Source organism: Mesoplodon bidens (assembly GCF_964165515.1).
Source record: "Mesoplodon bidens genome assembly, chromosome: 10".
In the NCBI taxonomy this organism is placed as follows: domain Eukaryota; kingdom Metazoa; phylum Chordata; class Mammalia; order Artiodactyla; family Ziphiidae; genus Mesoplodon; species Mesoplodon bidens.
The window spans coordinates 84997113-85010203 of NC_138172.1; the positions used below are offsets into that span (position 1 = coordinate 84997113).

At 41.9% G+C, this 13091-nt stretch overlaps 1 protein-coding gene across 1 annotated transcript; it reads left to right on the forward strand.

The window, feature by feature from the left end:
* Window positions 1–1569: 1569 nt before the first annotated feature.
* H1-1 (H1.1 linker histone, cluster member) lies at window positions 1570–10241 on the forward strand (the record flags this gene model as incomplete). Its single annotated transcript, XM_081246246.1, has 3 exons — window positions 1570–2119; window positions 5833–5950; window positions 10183–10241. The coding sequence occupies 2 exons, from the start codon at window positions 1570–1572 to the stop codon at window positions 5877–5879; spliced, it is 597 nt and encodes a 198-aa protein (XP_081102372.1). The 3' UTR covers window positions 5880–5950; window positions 10183–10241.
* Window positions 10242–13091: the final 2850 nt, after the last annotated feature.

Genomic DNA, 13091 nt, shown 5'->3' on the forward strand with positions numbered 1-13091 from the left:
CCTTTGTCTGATTAGAAGCCACGTTTATTACTCTAAGAAAAGTTTATGTCTTTCCAGAAATTTTCACTTACAAAAACTTCACCTTGGAGAAAGATTGTATACCTGTGTTATAAATGACTATCCGTCAAACTAAGACGCATAGTTCCAACTGTGCTTTTTCAAGTTCTTAGAAATTACGTAATGCATTTTGTAAATACAGACTCTCAAGAAAACAAGTAACAAAGGGTGGTAAAGAAGATGGAGGAATCGTGCGTCTGGAACCCTTACATTATTGGCCACAAGCCGGAAACAAGCTCTTATGTTGTTTGAGGGCTACCACGGAAGCTCCGGTTACTGAGGCCCGTGCGGACTTGTTTGAAAACTGCAGTCGCGCGCGCGGGAATGACTCGTCACTGCATTCTCCCTGCTGCTAGGCGATCCCAGGGCAGAATTGTGAGGGGATGTCACCCAGAACGGGGCTGTGAGAGGGGCATTTTATTCTCTCAGTAGTTAGCCTGATTCGCAGTCTGAAGTCGTTTTAGCATTGTTGACGCTTTTACAACAAAAACAAGTTAAAGCGAGACTGCCCTAAAATGTTATCCCCGGGCTGTGCTTTCACACTAAAGCAACGTATCCCCCACCCTCGCCCCGACACCCACACCCACACACTTCCCCGCGTGCAATGCCTTTCTGGGAACAGTTCAGTCCACCCAGTGCTTACTTGATGTTTCTCTTGTGCTAGGTTTTGAGCTTGGGATATGTTGTGAAGATGAAAAGGGGTCAAAAGTTCGTTAAGTGCATTACACTATAGAAGCAAGTTGCAATTACAGAAATTGCGTGCTGTTTTCCACCGGTGCTGCTTGAGTGTTAATTACGGTTAGCCAGTTCTTTTGCTTTCTACAATTCTCCTTTGCCCCAAATAGATACACGCTGGTTCAGACCAAGGGCACCGGCGTCTCGGGTCTACCACACATCACTCAGCGCTGCCAGGAAAGGCAATGGCATCGATGAGAACTTGTCCCAAACCTGCAGACCAGGCCTACATCCCCTCGCTTTCTGCTCTCCCTCCCCAGTCACTCAAGACACAACGTTTTGCATTTATTGCAGATTAGAAACAAATGTCCTTTTGACATGGCTTCCTGGAGACAAGGTTTCACGTGAAACTCCTTGGATTCTTACGTGATTGCCTTCTTTACAGCTCTTTCCCACCCCACCTCCCCCTAGGAAAAAACCCTGCTTTTTTAAAGAGAAGTAGCACCCTCTGATGGTAATGGGCGGCAGAGCCGTACCCTTCCCTGCCTAGTATTTGTCTCCATTAGGCGACCAGCGCGGGGGGATGGAGGGAGGCAGGGTGCTGTCTGGGTGCCTCAGTGCAAGCGGCAGGGAAGAAGGCCTATAGGCCCCAGCGGCCGGCATTGGCCTTCGGAGACCCGGCGGGGCGCGCAGGGGGCGCTAGGGTGCCGGGGGCGGGCGCCAGAGCGCACCAATCACAGCGCAGCGTCGCCCTATAAATACCGCGCACTTGGGCCGCTGGAGTTTTACTGCTTTGTCAGGTCGTAGTAGTTTGCTTAGTTCTTCTTTGTTTCCGTCATGTCGGAGACCGCACCGCCCGTTCCAGCTGCTTCCACTCCCCCCGAGAAGCCTTCAGCTGGCAGGAAGGCGAAGAAGCCTGCGAAGGCTGCAGCAGCAGCTGCCAAGAAGAAACCCGCGGGTCCTTCAGTCTCGGAGCTGATTGTGCAGGCCGTTTCTTCTTCTAAGGAGCGCAGCGGCGTGTCCTTGGCTGCGCTCAAGAAGGCGCTGGCGGCCGCCGGCTACGACGTGGAGAAGAACAACAGTCGCATCAAGCTCGGCCTTAGGAGCCTGGTGAGCAAAGGCACTCTGGTGCAGACCAAGGGCACCGGCGCCTCGGGCTCTTTTAAGTTCAACAAGAAAGTAGCCTCGGTGGATAGCAAGCCCAGCGCCACAAAGGTAGCAGCGAAAGCGAAGGTAACAAGTTCTTCTAAGAAGCCCAAGAAGGCCACCGGGGCGGCTGCTGGTAAAAAAGGTGTCAAGACTCCGAAGAAGGCTAAAAAGCCTGTGGCGACAAAGAAGTCCTCCAAGAGTCCCAAGAAGTCCAGGGTTGTGAAGCCTAAGAAAATAGGTAAGAGTCCTGCTAAAGCCAAGGCTGTGAAACCCAAAGCGGCCAAAGCAAAGGTGACCAAGCCAAAGACTGCTGCCAAGCCCAAGAAGGCAGCACCGAAGAAAAAGTAAAAGTCCTGGTTGGAAGCTGCTTCCAATAACCCAACGGCTCTTTTAAGAGCCACCTACTTATTTCAGGGAAAGAGCTTTAAGTACACAGCTCTCCTGTCTTACAAGTTTCATAAATTTCGGCCCCATGCAAAAGCAGTGTGTTTAAGCCAATCCTTGCTCCATGTCAGAATTCTTTTGAGCTTAAATTCTCGCTGTGGGATTTGTAAATTGATAACTGAAGAAGGTGGTGTTTTGGTTTTTTTGTTTTGTTTTGATCTTGGTCTCCCAAGTGATTTAAACTTCAACGCTCAGGATCTGTTCCCCTAGTCCCGTTTTAACCTGAAGCTTACATCTCTACCTGTACGTTAGAAATATCTGGGGGAGCTTTTTGAACCGATCCTGAAGTCACACCCCAAACATTCATCCTCAGTGGTAACTGCCTGTAGTTGCGATTGAACCCGTGGCTGAGGCTGGGTCCGTGTACTATGTGCTCGTTGGTCTACTCAACATTTCCTTGGCGTTCTCTGCGAGACCAAAGTTGGGGACATTATGTTCTTGGGCAATATTGCTAAATCGGCTTTTTCCAAAATTGGGTGGCCCTGAAAAATGCTTTTGAGGAGATGTGGCTCAAGAGCTGTCTGACCTTGGGAATAACGGTGATCCTCTGGCTTACATGGCACTCAGATTGGTGTCCCTGAGCTTACTAGGTAGGCCTCACACGCCTCCTGCAGCGACATCACAGTCTAGCTCTGACCTTGCAGATCGTTCATGCTCGGCGACTTACCCTGGGTCCATTTGCAGGTTGTCAGCTAGTCCCGGTTTCTCTTTATAGAAACAGGACTGCCCTGATTGGATAATATTTGAAACTCCCACTCTGTGCCTAACTAGATTGTATTTCTCCGCCTGCAGGGTTTTCAACCCTGGTGCGCAGCACCACGTTAAATACTCGGGGACACTTTCATAGAATTGCCCCTTTAAACTTTTGAAATTTTAATTCTGGGATTCATTTTAATAACGTCTTTTTTCACATCCGAGAAAAAAAAAGTACCATATGTTGAGCCAGGTTTACTCACTTTTACGTAGTGAAGCTCAATTAGTTGTAACACTTTTACATATGTGCATACAAATTCTTTAATAGTCAATTGTTTTATGTTTTGTCTTTTTTTCCCCATTGTTTTGCATGGCTCCTTGCACCTCCTTAATGTCTGCCTTACTGTCACTTCACATCCCTACTCCCCTTTCCCAAACAGGTATGTAGCTATTCATGTTTTCCTTTGAATTCAGTCTTTTACATACACTTATCCATAAACATGCATGATTGTTTTCTTTTTCTGGTAGTGTTTTATTATTATTTACAAAATGGCGATATATACGCTTCTCTGCTTTTCTCTTAACCTTAAAGGAAATCCTTTCAAGTCAAATCTGTTTTTTTTTTAATGTCCTGCATGTGAAGTAGAATAATTTATTCATCCATTTCATATTGATAAGTATTGACATCTCTATTTACAACTGCTGAGCATGGTGCAATAAACAATAGAATTCCAAAGCTGAAATTGCTAGATTAGTTAGAGTGTATTTTAAATTTCAGTTGGCCCTGACATAGCCTGAAAATGGCTCCCCCTCCTGCATTCCAACCCTCAGGGTATGATCTCATTAATTTCTGTCAGTCTAAAGGGGGTAAAATTATTTCACATTGTCACTTTGATTTGCATTACCATGACCACCAGTGCATCCTTTCTTTAAGTTCATTGGCCATTTGAATAAGCTTTTCAGAGAATTTTCATTTATATCTCTGCTAATTTTTCATTAGGCAGTTTGTCTTTTTCCTGCCCAGTTGTGTTTTTTATATGATAGAAAAATGAACCTTATACTTATCACCTGTGTTGCAGATAGTTTTCTACTCTTGGCTTTTATCTCTATATTTCCTTTGTTTATGGTATATTTTCCGTTTATATGTATGATATAAAATTTATTAGATATATATAAAATTTGAATATTAGACATTTTAATCACAAATGTATCTTTTATAGCTTCTAGATTTCCACTCTTGGTTTAGAAACTGAATCCCACCCCTCTATTATTTATTCACCTCCTAGCTTTTCTTCTAAAAATTTTTGCTTCTTAAAAAATGTTTAGTTTCTAATCCATCTAGAATTTGTTTTATGTAGTTTAAGAGAGAATCCAAGTTTACATCCTTCCAGATGGATGGCCAGTTGTTTTAACACCATTTGTTAAATAATCCATTCAGTTCTCACACTGAACTGAAATATATCATTTTTGTTATTTATTAAATTCTTATATAATGAGATCTATTTCTGTATTCTCATTCTTTTCTACTGTTCTCTCTGTATGAGTCATGTGTCCTCAATTCTATTCCTAATTAATTTATTTCCTTGTTTCTATTGTGAATGGAATACTCATTTCCTATTTTTAGGTCTTACTGCTAGGAAGGAAGAAATGTATTGATATGTTGTATCCAGCAAACTTACTGATTTCTATAATTCTACTTCTTTTACTCCTTAAACTAAGAGCCCCTTGAGTTTTTCCTAGTCATTAGCAAAATAATTTTAACTATTTTTGTTTTCCTTAAATGTGAAAACCAAGCATTTAATTTTCTTTTTGTATAGCATTTGCTAAGAATTTCCAAAATAAAGTTGAATAATATTTTTAGGAGGCATCCCTTTTTAGTTCTTGGTTTTAATTAGCATGGTATTAAGTGTTGTCTTTTAGAATAATATCTGTTATTAACTTTTTGTATCTCCATTATATTTAAATGGTTACCTTCAATTCCTATTTTACTTTAAAAAAATTTGAATGGCTGCCATACTTCATGTATTGATATAATCATATGGTTTTTCTCTTTTAATTTGTTCAGTGCTTTCTTAGATGTTAAGCCCTCAAACTCAATGTGGCTGAAAGAATGAGATGAGTTTTCCTAAGGCGGTCACCTATAAGAGAGAAGCAAGTGTGTTGTGGTGGAGTTGGGGGAGGGTGAATCAGAAATTCTGTTGTGAAATTTGCAGAGTCCAAGAGATTACCAAGTGGATAAGGGAGTAATCAACTGGGTTCAAATGTTGATGGTAGACTGAAGTGATTAGAAGCCTGAGAATAGTTCCTTGGTTTAGCAGTATGGAGGTCAGTAGTTTTGACAAGAGTAGTTTTGGGGAGGATGGAGTTGAATTAAGATGGAGTCATTGGTCTATGGATGGCATTTAAAGTCATGAGACTTGGTGAGGTCACCAAGGGGGCGACTGAGGTAGAGAAGAATATAAAGAAAGGGGAAAGGACAGAGGAGACCGGGCCCTGATCATTTATCATCCATAAATCTGAATCATTATTCTACCTCTTTGTGCTTCCATTTGCTTATTTAAAAGCAAAACGGTTAGATTAGAGTAGCGTTTTTCATGGCCTGTTAGGAATAGAATAGACTAGAACATATTAGAGTGTGCACATTGTAAGGATAAATACGGCTTCCTGGAATTTAAGCTTCAGACACTTATGTTGTTAGGCATATGCGTGTACGTTCTGGGTCATAAAGAAGAAAGCATACCTTATTGGGGTTACAGTCAAAGTAGTCTGAAATCCAGTGTTTAACATGCTTCTTATGGTCTTTTACAATTCCAGGAGTCTATTGTTTTGATGTTCTGACCACAGAATTATATCAGCTCTAACATCCATGTAAGAGGAGACAGACTTGAAATCAATCTCATTGATTGTCTGAGAGATCTTCTGAGACAAGTAGGTAAGAGTGGTGACACAGAAATTATATTCTTTACTAATAATTGGTTTGATTATCCCTGCCTGTGGGGGTTTTTTGAAAGAAAAGAAAAAAGAGAGGGACAGAGAAAAGAACAGAAGGTTATGTGACTGCCAGAACAATTGAAGACCAGTGGGGCCTCCTTAAGAAGATATAAACCATAAATAAGGGGTTTTGCTGTGTAAGATGTACAATAATAACACGTAAAAGAAAAAAAAAAAAAGATGAGGAGAGAACTCTCTCATCTTGATGCTACAAGTTTTATTGTATCCTATGTGGCCAAAGTAAAAACGGGGAATATTGGGGGAGGAGAAGGGAATTTGTTCTTTTCTTTATACCGCAACATATTTTTCAGCTCTTCAGCAATGTGCCCATGTAGAAATATGTAATTATTCTGCTTATAAAAACATAACTGGATTAAAAAAGAAGTACTAGCTCCTAAATAGTAAAATGGCGGCCTTGCAAATACCCACAGTATTCCATTGTGCGATGCTACATAGTTTATTTCACAAGTCACCTATTGCTGGATTCTTAAAAATTTAGTTAACAACAATTACATAATCATTTTCAAGTGTGTCTCAAAAGTAGGTCCCCAGAAGTTGGATTTCTATTTCAAAGGGTGAAAAGTAACATTGCAAATAACAGGGCATGGTAAAAGTATAACAATGGAAGCTTAAAAACAAATACAAATACCTAAAGACAAAAATATTACTAGATTTCAACTATCATGGGTCACATCCTTTTATTTTATTTTTTAATAAATAATTTGATTCAAAAATCAAAACCGTATGAAAAGATATTCACCTAGAAGTCAAGTTCCACACCACTGTCCCTGACGACACAGTTCTCCTTCTGCTATTTCTTTATGCAAACAGAAATGAAAAATATATATACTCTTCCTTCTCACCCTTTCATAGGATAATATATACATGTTCTCTACCATTGTTCGCTTAGCAGTATGTCCTGGAGCTGTGTCTACAACAAGAAACAGAGGTCTTCCTTTTCCTTTCCATGGGTACATGATATTCATTGTGTAAAGGAACAATGGTTTATTCTGGTTTCAGAATCTCTATATATATTAGTGAGATTAGCCCTTTATAATGAGTTGCAAAATATTTTTTTCAGATAGTCATTTGTCGTTTAACTTTGATTATGATAAAATTTGTTATGCAGCCTTTTTATTTTTATGCAACTGAATTTACCAATATTTTCTTTCATGGCTTTTGGATTTTGAGTAATATTTAGAAAGGTCTTTCCCACTTCAAGAATCAAAGGAATTCGCCTATATTTTCTTTAAGTACTTCTGGCTTTTTGTTTTGTTTCGCTTTTATGTTTCAATCTTTCATCTACTTGAAGTTCCTTCTGGTGTTTTACAAATGGCTATCTAGTTGTCTCAGCACTATTAAAAAAGTCCATCTTTACTCCTAGTGATTAGAAATCCTTTCTTTATTGGATACAAAATTCCTGTATTACTTGTCTATTTCTAGACTTTCTATTCTGTTGTGTCAGTCTTTCTGTTAAGCACTAATGCCACATTGTTTTAATTGAGGATTGATGATCTTTTATAAAATATGAATAAGATCATCCACTCTTCCTGTTCTTATTTTTCAAATATAGGGCAATTGTAGGACAATTCCAGCTTTTCAAAGAACTGTGGAATTCTTAGAGCTAGAAAAGCCTTAGAAGTCATTTAGTTTTTGTTTCTTCCAGGGAAAATTCTGTAGGAATTAACGTGCTCTCTGAACTCCACCCCACAGCATCTCCTTACCAGCTATTAAAGGCCAATAATATCTTAAGGGTAGTACGCTTTTACGTCGAATCTATACTGAGCCATGGTCAATGCAAAAATGTGAGAAGAAGGGGGAGTACATTTTATGATTTGTGGGTGTTCTCTTTGAACTAATTTATCACTTCTTCCTCTAAACTCTCTGGAGGGTCACGATGCTTCCCTTTCCACATGGGAACTCCTAACTACAAAGGGAGATGTAAGGAAGTAGGTGACATAATCTCATTCCAGTACCTAGGAAGATGACGTAGGTTTGGTAAACAGCCACTCTCTGCCACACTTCTGCATGTTTCTGTTTTTTAAAGGCTCATTCACTTATTTGTTGACTCTTCAGAGAGAGGGCAAGGTCCAAGTGTGCAAGCCTAGACAATGTGTAGGTTGAATTATGTCCCACCCACCTCCCCTTCCCCCAAAAGTTATGTTTAAATCATAACCCCCATTTCTTCAGAATGTGACCTTATTTGGAAATAGGGTGGTTGCAAATGTAATTCAGTTAAAATGAGGCCACGGTTGAATAGAAAGGGCCCCTCTGATTGGCAATTCCTTGTAGACCAGCTCCCGCCAGTTCGCGGAGGCCTGGACTCCATTCTGCGGCCGCCCGTCCCACCTGCCACCCGCCTGCCAATGTGGAAGGGAGGCCGCAGCCCGAGGGCAGCCCCCAGGGGACCTGCTGCCTGCCCTGCTTTAGTTGGGGGGAAACACGTGGCCCGAGTGGGGGTGGGACCTTGAACGCCCCCAGGACCCACATCTGGAGAGAAGTGAGAGTGCCCCGTGGAGGGGGGGAGGTGCTGAAGTTATGTTGTGGTTCGTCTGTGGTGTGGTGGGCCTGGGTAAGGCTAAAGAAGTGACACCCGGCAACACCTCCCGGGGAGAAGACCCTTCAGCGTCACCTACAGAACCGCAGGATGTCAGTCCTCTGCCTGAGCTCCCCTCTCTCACGTCCACATCCCTTTTTAAATTTGTCTGGAGCAGGCCAGTCTTCAGTAAGTTATTTAAAAGCTCTCTAGGTACCAGAATTTGCTTCAAGGGTTGAGAACCACTGATCTGGGCGGAGCCCCTCACAGTAGTGAATGTTGTTTCTTTGTCGATCTCTAAAACTGAGTTAATATTTTTCTGGAGTAATGGTAGGCCCAGAGAAAGAATTGAATTACCCAGGATTCCACAAAGATTAAGTGAAGGTGGCCCAAGAATTCCTCTTCAGCAGGTCAGAAGTATAAAAGTGCTTTGCAATCATTATATAAATCAACAAAAATCCTGTTTATTGTGTTGTATACCTAGTGCTTTGTGCCTGAGCACTTCTCACTACAAACTGGGATTATTGACCCACTATTACACTTGAGGAAGTGGATGGAGGCACAGAGAGGTGGTGTCACTTGTCTACTTGTAAGTCAAATCAGAAATTGGACATAGATCTGTCTGGATCATAGAAAGGTGGAAATTTTTATTTTTAAACTTTACCTAATATCTTTAATGGATCGCACGATGTCCAGAGAACTAAAACAGGAACTCAGGAGTAGCATCAAGATTGAAAAAAGGAAAAAAACCAGTCCCATCCTCAGAGAACCTAGAGAAAAGAGATACAGGGAGACTGATGGCTGAGAGACAAGATGTGGGAAGGAGAAGGAGCTCTGAAGACTCGAGGCCCTGCCCATGAATTGCAGTGATGAGCGGACACCCAGTTCCTGGAATATGACAGATTGGATCATTTTTACTTGTCCACGGGCATCAGGATAAACTCAAGGAGATTAGCATAATCTCTTGGCCACAAGCTAATTAATATGCTAATCAAGCACCTTCTTGAACAACGATCACTGTCTTCCTTATTCCTGGTGAAGGAGGGACTTTTTTGGGGTGAAGAGCCTATGTGCAGAGCTTCCTGCATTTCCAATCCCAGCTGCCTGATAACACCGTTCCCTCGCTGCGAGTCCCAGAGAACCGGTGCACAGGCTTCACTTCAGGCTGTTGGTGTGAGTGGGCGTGAGTGGGCGTGAGAGGCAAGGCTGAGAGAGGAGGATGTGAGGAGCCGTTCTCACAGAATCCCAGGCACTGAGGCTGTTTGTGTGGATGAAGAAAGTGGAATTATTGATGGTGCTGAGAGCTCTAATAGACCTTGTCTTTGGGGAGAAACTGGTGCTGAATCTACTGAGGACTAAGGCACTCAGAATGTCTCTGCGTCTCTGTCCCTCCTTAATTTAGATTTTGAGACTGTATGCAGCAAATTTCTTATGATAGATTGCAAAAATTGCCCTAAATTTCTCATCTTATTGCTCATTACAATGTGACATTGTAGCTCCTCTCATCAAGAGGTGGAGTTTATATCTCTGTCCCTTGAATCTGGGCTTGGCCAAGTGATCTAACAAATGTGACCTGAGCAGATGCTTGAAAAGAGCCTGGCACATTGTAGCTTGTCCCTGTCTTGGTTCTCCCACAGCCCTGAAACACCCATGTCATGAAAGAGACTGAGCTCGTCTGCTAGAGAATGAAGCACCCAGTCAACAGCCTACCAACTGCCAGACTTGCAGGTGAGACCATCCTATATTACCCAATGCCAGCTCACTCTCCAGCTGATAGAGACACAGGAGAAGAACCAGCAGAATTCAACCCTGACTACAAGAACCACCAGCTGACCTACAGAATTGTAAGTGAATAAATGGTAGTAGTTTTAAGCAAATAAGTTTTGGGGTGGTTTGATACTCATCAAAAATTGACACATGCTTAGTGAATGGCCATGAATTAGTCTTCTAGGACAGTGACAGCTTTGCCTGTCCTTCAGAAGAAGCAACCATGCTTCTGCAGCAAATCCCAGATGCATCCAGCTCCTTGTTCTCTCCCCTCCCCCCTCCTTTTTTTTTTTTCATTTTTATATCCCTCCCTTTCCTACGTTAGGAAACAGAAGTGGGGATTAATGAAGTGGTCTAGGCTCCAGTGATGTTTTCACCTGCAAACTTTAGCATTCTCCATTCCCATCTCCTCGGAAAGATTCTCCCATCTGATTCACCAGCCCATAGTTTTTCACATTATCAAAGCCCCTCCAGGTTCCCAGCTCCTGGAGGGGTTGGCTGATGACAGTGAGAGTTATGGAAACAGAAGAGGTGGGTAAGGGAGGTGGGGGAAAGGGAAAGAGGGAGATAAGAATATATCAATAGTATTTTAAATAAATGTTCACATACTGTGACTCGGAAACTTTCTTTCAAAAACCCACCCTGAGGTAAGCAAGAGAAGTGAAAACCTACTTACATACAGTGATGTTCATTTGAACATAAGTTATAATTGCAAGAAACAACCTGAGCCTATGTGCTATTATGAGATCGCTACAGTCACTTAAAACCACATATTAGCATGTTTAATGCCACGGGGGAATGCTCACACTGAGAAAAACATGCAATATCAAATATATGTATGGGGAAGGTGATTTACCACCACAGTAGGAGTGTTCATTCCTTAGAACTGAGAGTATAATTTATTGTATTTTACAGTATTCCATAATAAATATCTGTTAATTTAATCATTTAATACCTATATCTTTCTATACATATATTTATATATAGAAAGAGGACAAGAGTGGGGGAGGTAGCAGTGGTTGCTGTCTCTGAAAAGTTGAGCTCAGATCTGGTTGTGGGTGAAGGTGGTAACTAAGATGTGACCCCAGAATGCAGGGTGTTGGCACAGGGACGATGGAAAAGGCAGTCACAGGTGGATTCCTGACCTGGTTCCCACTTTGAGCACTTGCTTTCATTTCCCTGGATGTCCTCTGAGGCACTATGTAGATGGGGTCTCAGAATTGTTCGTCTGAAACTCATTTGGTTGAAGCTTTATCCATCCACACCATTACCTCTTCAGTTGAAGTTTTACTCCTGGGATGTTAATTCCCTAACACTTTCTGTCTGCCAAGCTGGTGATCAAAATGAGCTCACCCGGCTTCAGAAAAACCTGGGAAAGACTACTCTGAACCTAGAACACATTATGCTCAAAGGCTCTTGGACCAGAATGACCTTGGCATTGTCTAGGACCAAAGAGAAGGCCACTGTACATGGAAAATGAGAAGTGGGAAGAACAGATTATTAATCCAGGAAGGCAAGGTCTGCGGGGCCAGAATTTGCCTTCTAGGCCGTTATGAGGAGTTTGGACTTTACCTGAGAACAGACTCTTTCTGTGTCAGTTGGACTGCTTATGTTCCTCTGCCTCCTTCAGTTGTTATCCTGTCTGTCATTCCTGCAGTTCCCTGCCTGTCTGTGTCTCTGGTCCTCTGCCGCAGCACCACGTACACTACACATACCTGACCCTTCATGCAATTACAGGGGGAGGGGGTGTCAAAGAGGTATGAGGAAGGGGCACCAGAGGGCCCCTCTTCTTTTGTTTCCTGGCTAAATATGTTCCAGATGCTGAGGGTTTTCCAGACTGGCCACGTGAGACATTGGTCTGGGTGGGTGTGGGAGCCACACTCCCTGTAGCTCTCTGATGAATCTTGCTCAGAATTCTAACAACGTAGAGCTAAGCTGCCCGAGTTCATGTACTGCCTCACCAAGGTGGAAGGTGGCTTTGGACTAAGTTCTGGCTAATGGGATGCAAGCAGAAGGTTGTAGGGTAGGTAGTAAAAGATAGCTCTTGGATACGTGTCCTTTGCTCAACTTCTGTATCTCTTTCTCCATCTTACCTCTTGGAATGAAGGTGTGATGCCTGGAGCTTTAGAAGCTGTCTTGGATCCTAGGGATGGTGGGAGGGTTGCTGGAAGGCTTGGCGATTTTGTGGAGTTGCCATACCAGCCCTGGACTTTCTGGATTTCCTGCACTTCCCCATCTGGACTGCCTTTACATGAGAGAGACATGAACTCGTTTCAGCCACTATCCTTTTGGGTTTTCTATTCTATAGAACTTAATTGAGTCTTCAGCAGTACAATGAGTTGCTATCCTTAAAAAAAAAAAAAATGCAGCCGTAAATCCATGAGCTCTTTATTTGTTTTGCTTTTTTCCCCTTATTTAATTGGAATTCTGTAACTTTCTGAATTTCATTTGTATGTATTAGTCTGTTTAGATTTTCTTTCCCTTTCTTCAGTCAGTTAGGTCTTTTAGTTTCTTTTTTAAAAAGTCACTTAGTCAAGATTTTCAATTTTATATGCACATAATTCTTCAAATTGTTCTCAAAATTATCTCCAGTATATGCTTTTTCATGTTTCCATTTTTTCTGTATTCTCCTTTTCAAAAAATCTTTATTAGAGCAGCCAATGGTTTATCTAACATAGTAGAATTTTTAACCCATAAGGACAAATAGGACTTATTTTTCTTTCTATAACTTGCCTGCACCACAATCAACTTGTAATTTTATCTTTCTTATCCTATGGTT